Below are 17,303 nucleotides of genomic sequence, written 5' to 3'. Positions count from 1 at the left end.
TTTCTACAGCTTTATGATTTTACCTCTGTTTTGATCATTCAGTTCAGTTGCTTTTATTTGGAAATCTGTGATTACTCCAATATTACTTGGTGTTTGGGATTGGTCCTGTTTTGTTGCCTATTATTTCCTTGATGTGTTTTTGGTCACATTTGCAATCAGTCCATTTTGCTCTTTGCAACCATCGGGATATACTGTAGGTATTGAATACTAGAGGAAACAAACTGAAAAGTTTCACTTTCAGACTTCCAAGCGTGTTCTTAGTAGTTCACCATACAGGTGATGTTCTTAACTTCTTGCCATTGTCGCATCGTGAAGTACTTGGGATGGATAGTAAGGACACTGAACTGGGTAAGTGGCCCACCTCATTTTTTTCAGTGACCCATAATGATGGTCGATCCGACTCCCATTAATCATCGCTAATTTGCCTTAGAGAGGGAATACCTGGAAAAGTACCTTGCTTTGCTAATTACATGTATATATTTTGTATATAAAATATTTATATAAACCGAAAAAATAAAAAATAAAACAAAACAAAAAGAACCAACATAATTCAACATTCAACAACAGCAATCATAATTCACACTCAACAGCCCAGGACACGGCAGTCGCTTCATGCCCTCCTCCGGTTGTGACGGTGAGTGGGTGTCTTCACCACTCCATCTCCCCCAATGTTTCAAATAGAACAAAGGGATCTGGGAAGGATATGAAGGGTTCAGCATAAAATAAGAATGCTGTGTCCTCCACACTTGGCGGCAATGGAGATTTTATGTCATGGTTGAGGCTCTTTGTATCTTCCATCCTGGGATTATTATCAAGAATATTATGAGACTCCTCTTCTTTCCTTCCCTCGGATCCTTCACTGCTCTTCTCTGGACTTCCGTCGCAGACAGGCTGAGAATTTGGCAATCCTCGGTGTCTCTTGTTTCCAGCGTCATCATCGCTGCTGGGGCTCTTTCTTTTGCCTCGGGACCGTCCCTTGTTCAAATGGGTATTCCAATAGTTCTTCACCTCATTATCAGTTCGACCTGGGAGGCGACCCGCGATCAGAGACCATCTACACAAAACAAAAGAAAACATTGGAATGTACTCATCACTTTTTTCTGATCAAATCGAGGAATATCACATCAACTTGGTTTTGTTGAGAGCTTGGCAAGCAGAATATACCGGTTTCCGAGAAGCTTATGCATCCGGATAATTAGATCTTCTTCCTCTTTGGAAATCTCTCCACGTTTTATGTTGGGTCTCAGATAATTCTTCCATCTCAGCCTGCAACTCTTCCCACCCCTCTTCAATCCTGTAAGGCACAGAATATATATTCAGTAATTTTCCCATACATGCATTGACATTTACCGAGAGAGAGAAAGGTGTATACATATTTGAGCTAGCTTCATCACCTGATCTTTCAGAAACAGTAGCCCATTTCCCTTCTCCATGAGCCTCCACATATTTTTTCAAAAGCAAGTCCTCTTCCGGTTTCCACAAGCCTTTCTTCACGCTTGGCTTGGGCACAAGTCCTCCAGTCTCCTCCATTACAAACACAAAGTCCCTCTCTTTTCTGACGTCTCTCTCTCTCTCACCCACAGAAAGATTTGGATGGTAGGAGAGAGAGAAGGAATGTAAATAATTATATAGAGAAAGAGGTGGTCCGCCACACTGAGTTGCACTCTCCACTCGTGCATGGATTACAACCTTTGATTGACGTGAGGGCCCTCTTCTTCTCCACTTTTGCTTTCCTTGATATACTAACCCCTCAAAAAGCATATCTCTGTTCCACATCTAACTTTTGGGTTGTCTAAGAAAAAACAAATCAAAATTATCATTACTTTACAAAAAACAATTCATACACAAAAACACCAAAGTTGGATATGATATGTTCGCTGGCTGATTAATTTTAAAGTGAAAACTCATAAGTAGGTTACCTTTCTTACATGCACAACTCCCTGAGCCCTTAAAGGGGTTGTGGGTTGCAAGTGTGCCTCGTTTTCCCTCACAGTAATCGCACTTGAGTTTTTAGCTTTAAGGTCCTCATAAAAGATCGAACAAAATAAATGATATTTTTATTTTGAATTAAAAGTTTTTCAAAACAGTCTTTTAAAAAAGAAATAATTTTCTATTTTTTGAGGATAATTTTTCAAAATAGTTTTCTTATATTTTTTTGAATAAAAATATATTTAAAACTCTAAAATATTTTCAACTTAATTTTTATGTTTTCAAAAACTTTTTAAAATAAATATTTTACTTTTAATTATTTTCTATACTGTTATAATTCATTTTTAAAATAATTCAGAAAATCTATTAAAAACAATAAAAATGTGTTTTAGAAAAATAATTATTTTTAAATATATTTTAGGAATTAACAATTATATGTGTATATATATTAAAAAAATAAAAGACCATTCTTGATAAGAGTGCTAACATATTTCAAAAAATTTACGAAGTGTGGAAGACAGATTGTGTTTTAAGAGATTGAATGTGATTTTTTTCTTTTTTTAATGCAGGTTATATAAAATGACAAATCCAAGACTATTCTTGATTCCTGGCTTTAATTACTTTGGGATCCACCGCCTGACACGCATATCCAAAGGTTTATCATCCTCACTTTTTCAAGTACAAAGTCAGGGTATAATTGTCTTTTAGGAGTGTGCACAGCAGGGCAGGGAAGAGAGTGACACCATTGTGGTAGGCTTTTCTCCACGTGTCCTTTGTGGGCTCAAGATTTTTTGGTCATCCAAGATAAATGAATAATTCTTTTAGGAGCAATTCGTCTAAACCAAAATAAGTTTTATCCGACACGAGAGGAAAAATAGATTTTTTTTTTCCTAATACTAGATAGAATGGACAAATCAAGCCGATTGAGGACTTCCAAACGGACAAACTAAGTCGATTGGGACAGCCAAACAGACACACCGACCCAATCAAAAATTCCAGACATTAGACGAATGATTAATCATCACTAATGCTTGAGCGATAATCAAAACGACATTTACACCCAAAAATCAATGTCACCAGTTGTTTCATGCAATTGACGACATTGGCAAACGTAAATGCATAGTCAATAATACGATTCAAAATTTTTGCACGACAGCCAAAAATGACAACAATCAACAGCTCTTGTTTGGTATGATTGCCTAATTCACGCTAAGATAATGTCATTGCCTACCTTATTAAGGCATAGTATATGTCCCAACGACATTCATCAGTGCATGAAGGGCATAAATATACAATCAACACTGCGATGATGGTGTCATACGTTATATAAAAATCCCTCCAAAGGTATGAAAAAAGTACGCATACATAGTCATTCAAAAAGTTGGATTCACTCTCACTAAATTTTGACTTAAGCTTTGAAGGGGTATGACCGAACCACTTATTCAGACATCCTTTTGTACAAAAAAGCAATCCATCTGAGTCTACTGAAGCTAGATGGACGTACATTCAGTTGGCACAACACCAACATTGGCGTCATCTATGGGAACCAACTAAGGATGTCAACACCTTCTAGAAACCAATCATCAACTATGGGTAACAAAGAATATTTTGTCTGGTGCGAAATGATGGAGAAATGCCAACAAGAAAATGAGCGGCGGATGTAGACTATGCTTCGCCAAAAGAAATGACTAAGAGAAGAGAACAAAAAGTTGCATGCTCAAATGTCAATGGGCCACTCTCGAAGTCAACACACTCAAAACCGGCAAACAACCTTAAGACGAACTGTTGAGGCATCTTTCTTCAGGGGCATAGAGTTCTCCTCCGACAGCTACTTGAGATGATTTGAGGATGAGCCTTCGCCAGCTCATCAAACGCAATCGGATGAACGCACCGACTCCACCTAGGAATCAAGGAAAAATAGGTACAGTAGAGAGTCGCATTTGTCTGACGCAATGCAAGCCTAACTAGGACCTCAAGCACTAGGGGTGGAGGCACAGTTGAACATGTCAAAAACCCTAAGGGTACATCTAGGTCAACCAGCCATAACAACCACATCCAGATGGCCCCCTCAACAACCAAGGCAACAGCAGGTGAGAATGCTAGCAATGCGAGCCTCGTCTGACTCTATCAGTTGACGGCTAGATGACATGTTCTCCACATCGTTCAACCTCTATATCATTAGCTATGAACTGCCCAAAGGATTCATGGTGCCCAAATGCACAATGTACAACAGAACAATCAACTCATCTGACCACATCATACACTTCAAGTAGCTCATGACCCTCGACATAGGGAACGATGCACTGATGCCCAAAGTATTTCCGGCCAGCTTACATTGTCAAGCACTCTCTTAGTTTCACCGCCTCCTGTAGAATTATGTGAACACATTTCGGGATGTCTTGGAAGCCTTTGAAGGTCACTACCTATGTTTCACTCGCCAAAAGCATAACATAAGCACCCTGTAGAACATCAAGTTGTAGGAAGTGAAACACTAAGATATTTCATGAAGTGATTCGGGCAAACAGTGATTCAAGTTGATCTTCAAGTGAAACATCAGCCCAAACATTCCATTTTTCGAGTCCCTCGCGAAAAAGTCATCCATAACAATGGGTAACCTATTCAAGCAAGCAAACAAGTATTCTATGCTCGAAGATGATGTCCCAACGACCTCTCAACAAGTCTAGGTCACTAATCAGTCGACCAAGAATGATAAGGCAATGAGTTCTAAGCCTTCTAACCAAACGATGCAAGGTAGTAGAAGGCAAGAAAACCGACAACAATTGCAGGAGATACTCACACCCCTAAGTATCTCCTATGAGAAAATTCTCCCACAAATCCGTGACCTACCAAACTTCAGATGACCGAAGCCAATCAAGAAAGATCCTGATAGATGGGACCAGAGCAGAAGGTGCTTTTTCCATAAGGATCATGGCCACACCACTAAACAATGCAAGAGTCTGCATTACTTGGTGGAGTAACTCATCAGGGTCGGACACTTTAAACATTACATTCGCACAACAAGCAGGCAAAGAAAAGCAGCACCAAAGGCAATCGCCTAAGCCCCCGCATTTTCAAAAACTCCTAGGACTATCATTAACTATATACACGGAAGTTCAATAGATGACAAGTACAGCTCGAGGCGGCAAGGCAAAGGTTGCTTCATGCGGGTTCTGTAAGAGAACGGATTAGCTCCGTCCAGTGCACATTCACAAAAGGAAGTATGCGTCCAATCGACGACACAATCACCTTCTCTTCTATAGATTTCAATCGGGTGTTGTAACCTCATGAAAAAGCCTTGATCTTAACATTGGGGGTAGGCAAATTCGACATGTAGAAAATCCGGCAGTTCAGCCAATCTCTTGCAAATTTCAACCTACATGCAAATGGGTTACTCACCATTTGCCTTAGAGAATCCAAGACATCTACTATCCGGATTCAATGGAGTTATAACAACCTCCCTGGAAGACGTTATGTTGCTCATCCAAGTCGGCTCATTCACATTGAGCATGCGGTTCTCAATGGTCAACAATATGTCTCCATACAATGTCATTATGGGACGTGCATGGATTCACAAAATGAAAGTCATTCCTTCTACGTACTATTAAATTGTGAGCTACCTCACAAAAGTGGGATCCTTGGCAGCCAACTAGCCACACGACAATGCTATCAGGTGGTGCTAGATACCAAACATCCCACCAGTGATGAGGCACACCCAAAGCCATCAAACGCAATGGAACAATAGCAGTTAGAAAAATTAGGTTAATCCAACTTACGGTAATCACCCTAGAGGGGGGGGGTGAAATGGGTGATGGTCTATTTTTTCAAATTTAAACTATGTGAATGTAAGAGATAAAAATATGTAAGTATATAATAAAACAATATAAAGATAATTGCATACAAAGTAAAAGAGTAAGGAAGAGAAAATACAAACACAAGATTTTATAGTGGTTCGACGCAACCCGGTTTACATCCACTTTCCTCAAACTTCGATCCCAAGCTTGAGGTTCCACTAATTCAAGGCTTCCAAACTAAGCCTTCAAGCAATACAATTGGATTATGGTTCCAATCCACCTTCTTGGACTTTGGCTCCAAGCACCCTTTACAATCTTCAAGAGATACCTCACTCTTGAACAACCTCTCAAGTGATACCCCACATTTGAGAATCCCTAAGTGATACCTCATACTTAGATTATTCCTCTCAAATATATACAATTAATTTCACAAAATTCTTGTACAAAACTTTAGGCTCAAATGTTACAAGAAAACTAGGATTGAATGGTGCACTAATGATATGCAAGTTTTAGACCAATGGTGCACTCAAAAACACTCTTCCAATGCTCAAATATATGCAAGAAATGTTTGAGAAGGTTGAACTCGTGAACAATAAAGATATGGAACCTTTTTATAGAAGAAAATGACTAAACTAGCCATTGGGGGTTCGATCGGTCAAGTTGGGGGTTGACCAATTCACTAGTCGTTGAAGCATTTAATGCTTTGGCAGGTTATCGTTGCTTTAACTGGACCTCGATCGGACCTTGACTAGAGGTCCACAGGGAAGGAGGATACCTCGACCGAGAAAGGAAGGCTACTGAATGAGAAAGAGTATTTTTAGCACTTCTCAATCGGACCTCGAGTGGGCAATGGGAACCGGTCGACTGGTACCCTAGCCGGTTGACCCAGTACCTCGACCGGTTCAACATTTTGGCCCCGACAACCAGTTTTTTCAACTTAAAACCTTTTTAAACAAGTTTAAAAACATTTGACACAAGATTTTAGTTGAAAACATAAAATCATCCGATTTTAAAATATTTAAAACAAAATAACTCTTTGATGATTTTGGTGCATAAGTAAAGAATGTAATGCATGAAAATCATAGTGCACCAATAACCTTACAAAGAGATCTTATGAAGCTTGGATCTTGAAAAACACTTCTCTTTGAGGTGGTCTTCTTCTTCATGATTTCTCATTGGCTTGATTTGTCTTTGTGATTTCCACTTTGAAAACCGTCTTGCCTAATTACACTTGAAATATAATCATTAATTCTAAACTTTGTTTTGTTATCATCAAAACTGAGATTAATCAAACCTTGATTTCACACATTCCTTCTACGTACCATCAAATTGTGAGCTACCTCATGGAAGTGGGATCATTGGCAGCCAACTAGTCGTACGAAAATGCTATCAGGTGGTGTTAGAGTTTGAACATTCGACCAGTAAGGAGGCGCACCCAGAGTCATCAAACGCAATGGAACAATAGCAGTTACTAAGCCCGACAAAGAAAGATCCATTCACGGTTGATCCGTTCCAACCATTACTTCTTTCACATAGCACGAATCAAATCACCTATACTAGTTCCTTACTTGCGCAAGATGAACTGGAATTATTAGGAAATATGTTTCAGCGCAATAAAGACATTTTTGCTTGGACTCACTCGGACATGTCGGGAATATATCTGGTCGTGGCCTTCCACAAGCTCAATGTCTCACCCACCTCGTAGCCTGTTTAGCAGAAAGTCTAGCGTTTTCATCCAAACCGTCAAAAAATCATCCAGACGAAAGTTGACAAGTTATTGGCAGCTAAATTTATTAGAGAAGTCAAATATCCAAATTGGTTGGCGAACGTAGTGGTAGTTCCAAAGAAAACGTAGTGGTAGTTCCAAAGAAAGAGAGGATGTAGCGAGTTTGCGTTGACTATACCAACCTAAATGATGTTTGCCCAAAGGATAGTTTTCTCTTGCCCTTGATAGATCAGATAGTTGATGCCATAGCCAAGCATGGGATGCTCTCATTTCTAGACGTCTTTTCCAGATACCACTAGATCCTTATGTTCCACCCAAACTAGGAGAAACAACCTTTATCACACCACAAGAACTATATTGTTACAGAGTCATGTCGTTTGGATTCAAGAATGTTGACGCTATGTACCAGATACTAATGACTAAAATCTTTAAACCCCTGATCGATTGAACCGTAGAAGTCTACATTGATGACATTGTTGTAAAAATCAAAACCCGAGCTAAGTACGTCTAGCACTTGGAAAAAGCATTTCGTCTTATACGAGCATACAACATGAAGCTCAATCCACTTAAGTGTGCCTTCGGCGTCAGTGTAGGGAAGTTTTTAAGGTTTATGATAACCTAAAGGGGAATTGAAGTTAGTTTGACTCAAGTGAAATCCATCCTCGAAACACCCGCTCAAAATAGAAAAAAAGAATTGCAATGCCTCACAGACCGTCTCATGGCTTGGGTCGTTTCATAGCTCGTTTCACATATAAGCTACAACATTTCTTCCTCAAACTTAAAAGGGCAAGCACGTTCAACTAGACAGACAAATGTATGCAGACATTTGAGGCAATCAAGCGCTATCTCATCGAACCACCTATTCTAAGCAGCCCCAAGTCCGACGAAGAACTCTACATGTATTTGGTTGTATCTAATTGCATTGTCAGCACCATCTGTTTTGGCATATACGAAACAAGGAGCAGAGGTTCATCTATTATGTGAGCAAATCAATAGTGGATGTTGAGACATAGTATTCCTAAGTAGAGCAGACTGCTTTAACACTGAAGAATGCCACTTGAAAGCTCCACCCATACTTCCATACTCATCAAGTGATCGTACCTACAAACCAGCCTACTCTGAGTCACCTTACACAAGTCAAACCTATCCGGACGGATGTTGAAATGGGCAATCGAGTTGAGTGAATATGGGATCAAGTATCAGTCGTGATTATCCTTAGAAGGATAGGTTATGGTCGACTTTATAACTGAACTCCCTCAAAAACAAATACATCCAATCGACTGCCTTAGAGAGCAATGGCGGACACTTCATGTAGACGGAGCGTTTGAGGTGTCTGGATCCGGAATAGGTTTAGTTCTACAATCACCAACTGGGAAACTAATGGAATAAGCTATCCGTCTCAGCTTGCCGACTTCCAACAACGAGGCAGAATATGAAGTTGTGCTAGTCGGGCTAGATCTTGCCCTAATGTTAGCTTCAACCAAGTTGGAAATCAGGAGTGACTCTCAACTAATTGTCGGACAGATTCAATGAGAGTATGAAGCAAAATATGAACATATGGAATGATACCTTGACATGGTGAAAGAACGCCTAAAAAAACTAGACAAATGGATCACAAACGAGTGTCACTAGAGAAAAACGAAAAGACTGACACACTACCCAAGATAGTTGTCTTTCTCCTTATAAATGGAACGGTAATGTTGCCCATTTACCTCAAAGTCACGTCTTCTATCACTCCCGGGCCAGTATGCAATATCGATCAAACAGACTCAGGATGAATGCTCGACATCATAAAATAATGATCAACTTTAATTAACTCTGCATACAAGCAACACCCTTCACTTTAATTAATGATCAACTTTAATGATCAAGCCACCTGGGAGAGCTTACCAAGAAGGGACATTCCGCCTGACAGCTGACCTTGGTCGATGTGACCCATCATTGAACCACCAAATAACACACATTCCTTGGCATCCAAAAAATTGAAAAAATGGACAATCTGTCCTACCCCAACCATCAACAACCCAACCAGATAGAGGCAGACGGATTAGAAGGCATTGTGAGATGTTTCCCTCCATGTGTCTTTCACAAGCTTAAGACCCTTTGATCGTCCAAGGTAAACGAATAATCCAGGAGCAATCCGTCTAGATCAAGACAAGCTTCGTCTAGCGCAAGATGAAAGACAAATTTCTTTATTTCCCAATGTCAGATGGAATAGACAGACCAAGCCAACTAGGGACTTCTAAATGGACAAACCAAGCCGATTGGGACCTTCAAAAAAACACACTAACCCGACCAAAAATTCCAAGCATTGAATGGATGATTAATCACCACTAATGCCTCAGCAACAATCAAGATGACATTTACACCTAAAAATCAATGTCACCCAATTGTTACACGCAATCGATGACATTGGCAAACGTAAATACATAATCAACGATACGACCTGGAATTCTTGCACGACAGCCAACAAATGACAATAATCAACAGCTCTTGTTTGGTACGATTACCCAATCTACTCTAAGATAATGGCGTTGCCTACCTTATTAAGGCATAATATCTGCCCCAACAACATTCATCAACACATGAAGGACATGAATACACAATCAACACTGCGATGATGGTGTCATACATTCTATAAAAACCCCTTCAAATGCATGAAAAATGTACGTGTACATAGCCATTCAAAAAGTTGGATTCACTCTCGCTAGATTCAAACTTAAGCTTCGGAGCAGCATGCTTGGACCACCTATCCGAACATCTTTTTATGCATGAAAGTAATCTGTCTGACTCTAGGGAAGCTAGACGGGCCTACATCTAGTTGGCACAACACTAACAACCACTAGCTCGTAAAAATACTGAATAATCCAAGACTTCGAAGCATACTTTTGAACCTATAATTCTATTTTTTTGAAGTTTTCCTCTGATTATTCAATAATTCTTCATTCAAAACTTACCAAACAAGGCAAGCCTAGTCATAGTCATCATTTTCCTCATTGTTATGGTTAATCTTCATGACAATAACACATTTCTAACTTCTTATTGGCTACTTAGTTATCATATTGGAGGAAATCTTGTTTTTACATATACATAGAAGAAGACAAAAAAAGAAAGCACTTATTTACTTTCTCCTATAAAAAGATCTCATTCTCTTCACGGCCATAACGATTCAAACCACTTTACTGGCCATGGATGAACAATGATGATTTACTCATTTTATGACTCCTCAAAACCAGAAAAAAAAGATTTTTTAAGTATGATTTTTGGTGCAAAAAGAGTATATATTAGGTTTGGACCTCGAGCAACCACTTCTAATCATAGTAAAAAAGAGAGGTCAACTACAAAAAAAAACAAAAAACAAAACAAAACAAAAAAAAAACAAAAAAAAACAAAAAAAAAACAAAAATATAAAATATAAAATACTGATATTTACCAAAAAGGGGTCATAGTCTTCCTAAAAGAATACTCGCAAGGATTTAATTCTATTTATGATAATATTGCTACCATCAAGAAGTTAGGTTTATATCTAGACAAGTTTTTCTAATTTGCTCATGGTTTGGATCCAAAATATCAATATTTTTGTTTGGCCATGTTCACCAAATCGCATGACGTCCAACCTTTAGTTAGTTCATGTGTTAACCCTTCAAGATTATGAACAATTGTTGGTTGCACAAAGGGAGGAAGAAAAGGTTTATTTAGAGTATACACAAACTTTCTTTAAACAACATAGTTGAGGTTAAAATGGTTGACGGAGTAAAAAGCAATTTAACTGAAGGGGTAAAAGGTTGCACACTTGTTTGGTATTATAATGCTCATAATGGAAGTCAAAATTCTCATATGGAACAATAATCAAGGATAGCCTAGAAACAATAAATGTCAATCAAAATGAGAAAATCATTTAGGAGCATGATGACAACATCAAAATATGCAAACAATAATTGTAAAGTTACTTATCACGTTTGTGGGACCAAGATCAAATCACCTTGTTATTAATTGTTAGTATAGGTTTGATTATTGAAACCAATATGAAAATCTTTCTCAAGCCCTTGCTACCCATACTCTAAATTATTCAAATGATTAATTTTTTTCTTATATAAAACTATAAAATGGAAGTGATGTGATTTAAGTTGAAAACAAAAACAGCTTACCTTTATTCCCTATCTCACACTAATGATGCTCATGTTACTATATGTTAACTCACAAGGGTTCTTCTAAGTAAGTTTTAATGATAATAAATCATAGGTAGTTTGCTAATTAGTTGAAATCAAGATGAGTTTAAATGTTAATTGTGAAATTTAATTGGTAAATCAAGTTATTGATTAAAAGATCAAAAAAATGCAAAATCATGTGTGCATGAAAGTTTTTAAAGCTTATGAACACATGTAAGGTAAATACTTGGGTGCACTTAGTTCTTTCAATTTATTCATGCATCTTTTATTGATACTCATTTTGAACCTTAAAAATCATATTTTTAGAATTCGAGTTTTAATCCAAAACCTTAGGCAAAAACCTCTTGGAAGACCACATCTCTACTTCTAACCAATTTTTTCTTGGTTGGATCCCACAATCCGAATCCAAACTCTTCATCAGCCTACCCAACAAAGACATCTAAAACTGCTTTATTATCAAGTTTGGATATCTGTTCTTTGGGAACATGCACAAAGTTTTACATCCAAAGACCCTTAAGTGGGAATAGGAAACATCTTTTCGAATTCTCTGGAACCTCAAAGTTCAATGGACCTGGTGGAGATTTGTTTATCAAATAATAAGCAGTTTGTGTAGCTTCATCCCAAAACGCCTTAGACAACTTTATAGTCTTCAGCATAGACCTAACCTTCTCAATGATGGTGTGATTTATCATTTCAACCACACCATTATGTTATGCAGTGTTAGGGACTGTTTTCTCATGCCTTATACCATTCCTCGTGCGGTAAGTTTCAAACTCTCTTGAGGTGTACTCACCTCCATTATCATACCTGAGACATTTCAATTTCCTTCCAGTCTCTCTCTCAACCATGGCATGAAACTGCAGAAAATACTAAAAGACTTGATCCTTTGATCTAAGCAAATAAATCCATACCTTCTTGGTAACATCATCAATAAAAGTGACAAAGTATTTGTTTCCTCCAAGAGTTTCCACATCCATGGGGCCACAAACATTAGAGTATATCAACTCCAACTTCTCTAACTTCTTCTTAAATCTACTACTAAAGGAAACTCTATGTTGTTTTCCAACCAAACAATAATCATAAGAAGATAAAGATTTGTTCTTTGGCCAAGGGAATTAAGAAATTCCTTGCCAAAACTTGCAATCCTTTCTCACTCCTATGCCTCAATCTTTTATGCCACAACTCCAAGGAAATACTCTCTATAACATATAACTCATCATTACAAACTTTCCTTAGGTCTTGTACAAAGTGCAACATGTTTCTTCTTTTGCAACAACCAATGAGCCCTTAGTGAGCTTTCATTTGCCCTTGCCAAAGTGGTTTTCATAACCTTGCTTGTCCAAGACAAAACCTAACATTAGATTAAGGCATAAATCTAGAACATGCCTTACATCTTTCAATGTCAACTTGCTCCTCATATTAGTTTCAAAGTAAACATCACTCATTCCTACAATCTAGGAGTGACTAGAGTTTTCCATCTTGATTGTGTCAAAGTTTCCAACTCTATAGTTGGAAAACAACTTCAAGTGATGAGTAGCATAGTAGAAGGTTGCAGTGTCTATAATCCACTCAATTCTTTGGTCATCTATATGCAAACACTCATATGAGAGCAATAAGACTTTATCATTGTTGGATACAGAGGTTGTGGTATTTGTGGCATCTTCTTTTTCCTAATTCTGTTTATTATATTCCCTTTTTCAAATTCGGTAATTCCTTTTCATATGTCCTTCTTTTATATAATAGAAACATTTGATTTTATCTCTGGATTGAGACATTTTCCTCAAACTTGTCATGACATTTTTGTCATTTATCCCTATTTTTTCCTCTACTTCCTGTAATGAGGATCTGTGCATTTTCTATCTCATAAGTCTTTCTTCTTGTCTCTTCATTGAAGAAATTTCCCTTTATAGGCTTCATAGACAATGCACCATTCGGAACAAAGTTGTTGATAGTCACAACAAAAGTTTTCCGATTGTTTGGTAGTAAACACAACAACAAAGATACTTGCATCTCATCATTCATAACCATTTTCATAGCAGCCAACTGATTAACAATACTCTAAAAACATTCAAGTGATCTATCATTAGTGTTCATTCATTTAACTTCATGTTCACTAACTTTTTTAACAAAAAATTTTTATTCCCAACAGTTTTTTTGTTCAAAAATTGATTCCAATTTCTTCCAAAAATTATAGGCATTTGTTTCATTTGCCACATGGTGACGTGAGAATGTGTCAATCCATTGCCTAATCTAGGCAATTGCTTTTTTGTTCATCTTATTTCATTCCTAATCAGAAATATCTTTGGGTTTGATTTCCTCACTATCAAGAGAATCTGACAAATCTTTGATGGTGAGAAAATCTTCCATCATGGACTTCCACATAGCCCAATTTGAATTATTAAGTTTATCATGGAGGTTGAGTTCCCTTTTATCTCCATCCCTTTCAAGAATAAGAGATCTCACAACCAAACTCTAATACCACTTGTTGGGAAGATAAAAGGAGAGATCTAAAGTATTCACCTATTAAAGTTAAAAAAATTCCTCCACAATGATAACCACCTTTCAAGAATGGTAATCAAGAATAGTCAACCAAAAAAGTGACACCAAATATAACGTGGAAAAACCCTCCAAATAGATGTAAAAAACTACAAAGAAAATTTCTTTCACTTCAATAAATGGGAATACAATAATTAAGTCTTCAGGTTTTTTCACCTTGAAAACTTATATAAATATCTCAATGTTTGAGGTGAGAATCCATCACCCTAGACAACATAAACAGAAATAAATCAGGGAGAAAATATACTATAGAGACTTTCTAAAAGGTTGATGAAAGAACTCGTAACTTCACCTTGAACGTAGAACATTGCTTAGGAAACAACCTTAATTTTCTTTGATTTTCTCAATCAATCTCCCCTTTCTCATAATGCCAAAACCCTAATACCATTTATATACCTACATGTGGGTTCTAAACTTAGCCCATCATGAAGTACTTGGGATGGATATGAAGGACACTGAACTGGGTAAGTGGCCCACCTCATTTTTTTAAGTGACGCATAATGTCTTCCCGATTCTCATCAGTCATCGCTAGCTTGCCTTAGAGAGAGAATACCTGGAAAAGTACGTGCTTTTCCAATTACATGTATATTATATATATATAAATATATAATCCATCATATAAACCCAAAAAAAAAACAAAAAAACAAGACAAAAGAAAACAAAAAGAACCAACATAATTCAACATTCAACAACAGTAATCATAATTCAACACTCAACAGCCCAGGACACAGCAGTCGCTTCATGCCCTCCTCCGGTAGTGAGGGTGAGTGGGTGTCTTCAACATTCTATCTCTCCCAATGTTTCAAATAAAACAAAGGCATCTGAGAAAGATATGAAGGGTTCAACATAAAATAAGAATGCTTTGTCCTCGACAATTGGCAGCCATGGAGATTTTATGTCATGGTTGAAGCTCTTTGTATCTTCCATCCTAGGATTATTGTCAGGAATATTATGAGACGCCTCTTGCTTCCTTCCATCAGATCCTTCACTGCTCTTCTCTGGACTTCCGTCGCAGTTGGGCCGAGAATTTGGCAATCCTCGGCGTCTCTTGTGCCCAGCGTTATCATCACTGCTGGGGCTCTTTCTTTTGCCTCCGGACCGTCCCTTGTTCAAACGGGTGTTCCAATAGTTCTTCACGTCATTATCCGTTCGACCTGGGAGGCGACCCGCGATCAGAGACCATCTACACAAAACAAAACAAAACATTGGAATGTACCCATCACCTTTTTCTGATCAATTCGAGGAATATCTTATCAACTTGGTTTTGTTAAGAGCTTGGCAAGCAGAATATACCGGTTTCCCAGAAGCTTATGCATTCGGATAATAATATCTTCTTCATCTTTGGAAATCCCACCACGTTTTATGTTGGGTCTCAGATAATTCTTCCATCTCAGCCTGCAACTCTTCCGGCCCACTCCTCATCAATCCTGTGAGGTACAGAATATATATTCAGTAGTTTTCCCATACATGAATCGACATTTACTAAGTTGAGAGAGAGAAAAGTGTATATATATATATATATATATATATATATATATATATATATATGTATGTATGTATATGAGCTAGCTTCTCCATGAGCTCCACATATTTGTTCAAAAGCAAGTCCCCTTTGGGTTTCCACAAGCCTTTCTTCACCCTTGGCTCGGGCACAAGTCCTCCAGTCTCCTCCATTACCAACACAAAGTCCCTCTCTTTTCTGACGTCTTTCTCACACCCACAGAAAGATTTGTATGGGAGGAGAGAGAGAAGGAATGTGAATAATTATACGGAGAAAGAAGTGGTCTGCCACACTGAGTTGCACTCTCCAAATGGTAACACCCTTTGATTGACGTGAGGGCCCTCTTCTGCTCCACTTTTGCTTTCCTTGATATACTTACCCCTCCAAAAGCATATCTCTGTTCCACTTCTGACTTTTGGGGTGTCTAACAAAAAACAAATCAAAATTATCAAAAGAAAACAAATCACACACAAAAACACGAAAGTTGGATATGATATGTTCGCTGGCTGATTAATTTTAAAGTGAAAACTCATATGTATGTAGGTTACCTTTCTTACATGCACAATTCCCTGAGCCCTTAAAGGGGTTGTGGGTTGCACGTGTGCCTCTTTCCCCACTCGAGTTTCTAGCTTTAAGGTTCTCATTAAAGGTTGAACAAAAGAAATGGTATTTTTATTTTGAATTGTTCTTAATTTTCTACATGTTTGGATCAATTTCCCGAATTCTAGGATGCGTTTGGATAAGGTTTTTCAAAACAGTCTTTCAAAAAAAATATATATATTTTTTGAGAATAATTTTTAAAAACAATTTTCTTATATTTTTAAAATAAAAATATATTTAAAATTTTTAAGTATTTTCAACTTATTTTTTATATTTTCAAATACTTTTTAAAATAAATATTTTATTTTTAATTATTTTCCATATATATATATATAAAAGACTATTCTTATCAAATATAATCATAACATTTTTCAAAAATTTTATTAAGTGTGGAAGATGAAATTGTGTTTTAAGAAATTGGATGTGATTTTTTTTTTCAGATTTTATTAAATTACAAATCCAAGACTATTCTTAATTCCTGCTTTGATTGTTTTGGGATCCACCGCCCTGAAACGCATATCCGAAGGCTTATCTTCCTCACTCTTTCGAGTACAAAGTGAGGATATATAATTGGTGTCTTTTTAGAGTGTGCACAGCATGGAAGATCATGACATGACCACCTGATCATAAAAATATTGAATAATTCAAGACTTGGAACCATACTTCTGGACCCATAATTCTCTCTTTTTGAAGTTTTCCTCTCATTCAGTACTTCTTCATTCAAAACTTACCGAACAAGACAAACCTAGTCACAATCATCACTCCCATCATTGTCATGGTTAATCTTCGATCATGACAAAAACACCCATCTAACTTCTTATTGGCTACTTGGTTATCATGTCGGAGGAACTCTTGTTTATATATATATATATACAAAGAAGAAGACAAAAGAAAGAAAGCGCCTACTTCCTTTGTCCTATCCAAAGACCCCATTCCCTTCGCGTAACGATTCGAACCACTCTACTGGCCATGGATGAACAATGATCATTTGCTCACTTTATGACTCCTCAAAACCAGAAAAGAAGATATTT

General features: G+C 37.4%; 2 protein-coding genes across 2 annotated transcripts; both read right to left on the bottom strand.

The window, feature by feature from the left end:
* Window positions 1–521: 521 nt before the first annotated feature.
* Window positions 522–1,577, bottom strand: LOC100244125 (transcription factor MYB82). Its single transcript, XM_002282306.4, has 3 exons — window positions 1,395–1,577; window positions 1,165–1,294; window positions 522–1,054 (listed from the first exon to the last, which is right to left on the bottom strand). Exons 1-3 carry the CDS (start codon window positions 1,528–1,530, stop codon window positions 649–651), a joined length of 672 nt encoding a protein of 223 aa, XP_002282342.1. The 5' UTR covers window positions 1,531–1,577; the 3' UTR covers window positions 522–648.
* A 13,254-nt stretch (window positions 1,578–14,831) lies between these two features.
* LOC100854710 (transcription factor MYB82-like) lies at window positions 14,832–17,049 on the bottom strand. Its single transcript, XM_010658201.3, has 3 exons — window positions 17,004–17,049; window positions 15,465–15,585; window positions 14,832–15,354 (listed from the first exon to the last, which is right to left on the bottom strand). Exons 1-3 carry the CDS (start codon window positions 17,047–17,049, stop codon window positions 14,949–14,951), a joined length of 573 nt encoding a protein of 190 aa, XP_010656503.1. The 3' UTR covers window positions 14,832–14,948.
* Window positions 17,050–17,303: the final 254 nt, after the last annotated feature.

Source organism: Vitis vinifera, chromosome 11 (assembly GCF_030704535.1).
Source record: "Vitis vinifera cultivar Pinot Noir 40024 chromosome 11, ASM3070453v1".
In the NCBI taxonomy this organism is placed as follows: domain Eukaryota; kingdom Viridiplantae; phylum Streptophyta; class Magnoliopsida; order Vitales; family Vitaceae; genus Vitis; species Vitis vinifera.
The sequence above is the reverse complement of the archived record's forward strand: the minus strand, read 5'-3'. Positions and strand labels throughout refer to the sequence as shown.

Coding starts and splice junctions, on each gene's coding strand:
- LOC100854710 (XM_010658201.3), bottom strand. CDS start 17,049: ATGACAATGATGGGAGTGATGATTGTGACTAGGTTTGTCTTGTTCG. Junction 15,586..17,003: donor GACTAGGTTTGTCTTGTTCG/GTAAGTTTTGAA, acceptor ATTGATGAGGAG/TGGGCCGGAAGAGTTGCAGG. Junction 15,355..15,464: donor CATAAGCTTCTGGGAAACCG/GTATATTCTGCT, acceptor TGTTTTGTGTAG/ATGGTCTCTGATCGCGGGTC.
- LOC100244125 (XM_002282306.4), bottom strand. CDS start 1,530: ATGGAGGAGACTGGAGGACTTGTGCCCAAGCCAAGCGTGAAGAAAGGC. Junction 1,295..1,394: donor TACTGTTTCTGAAAGATCAG/GTGATGAAGCTA, acceptor TGTGCCTTACAG/GATTGAAGAGGGGTGGGAAG. Junction 1,055..1,164: donor CATAAGCTTCTCGGAAACCG/GTATATTCTGCT, acceptor TGTTTTGTGTAG/ATGGTCTCTGATCGCGGGTC.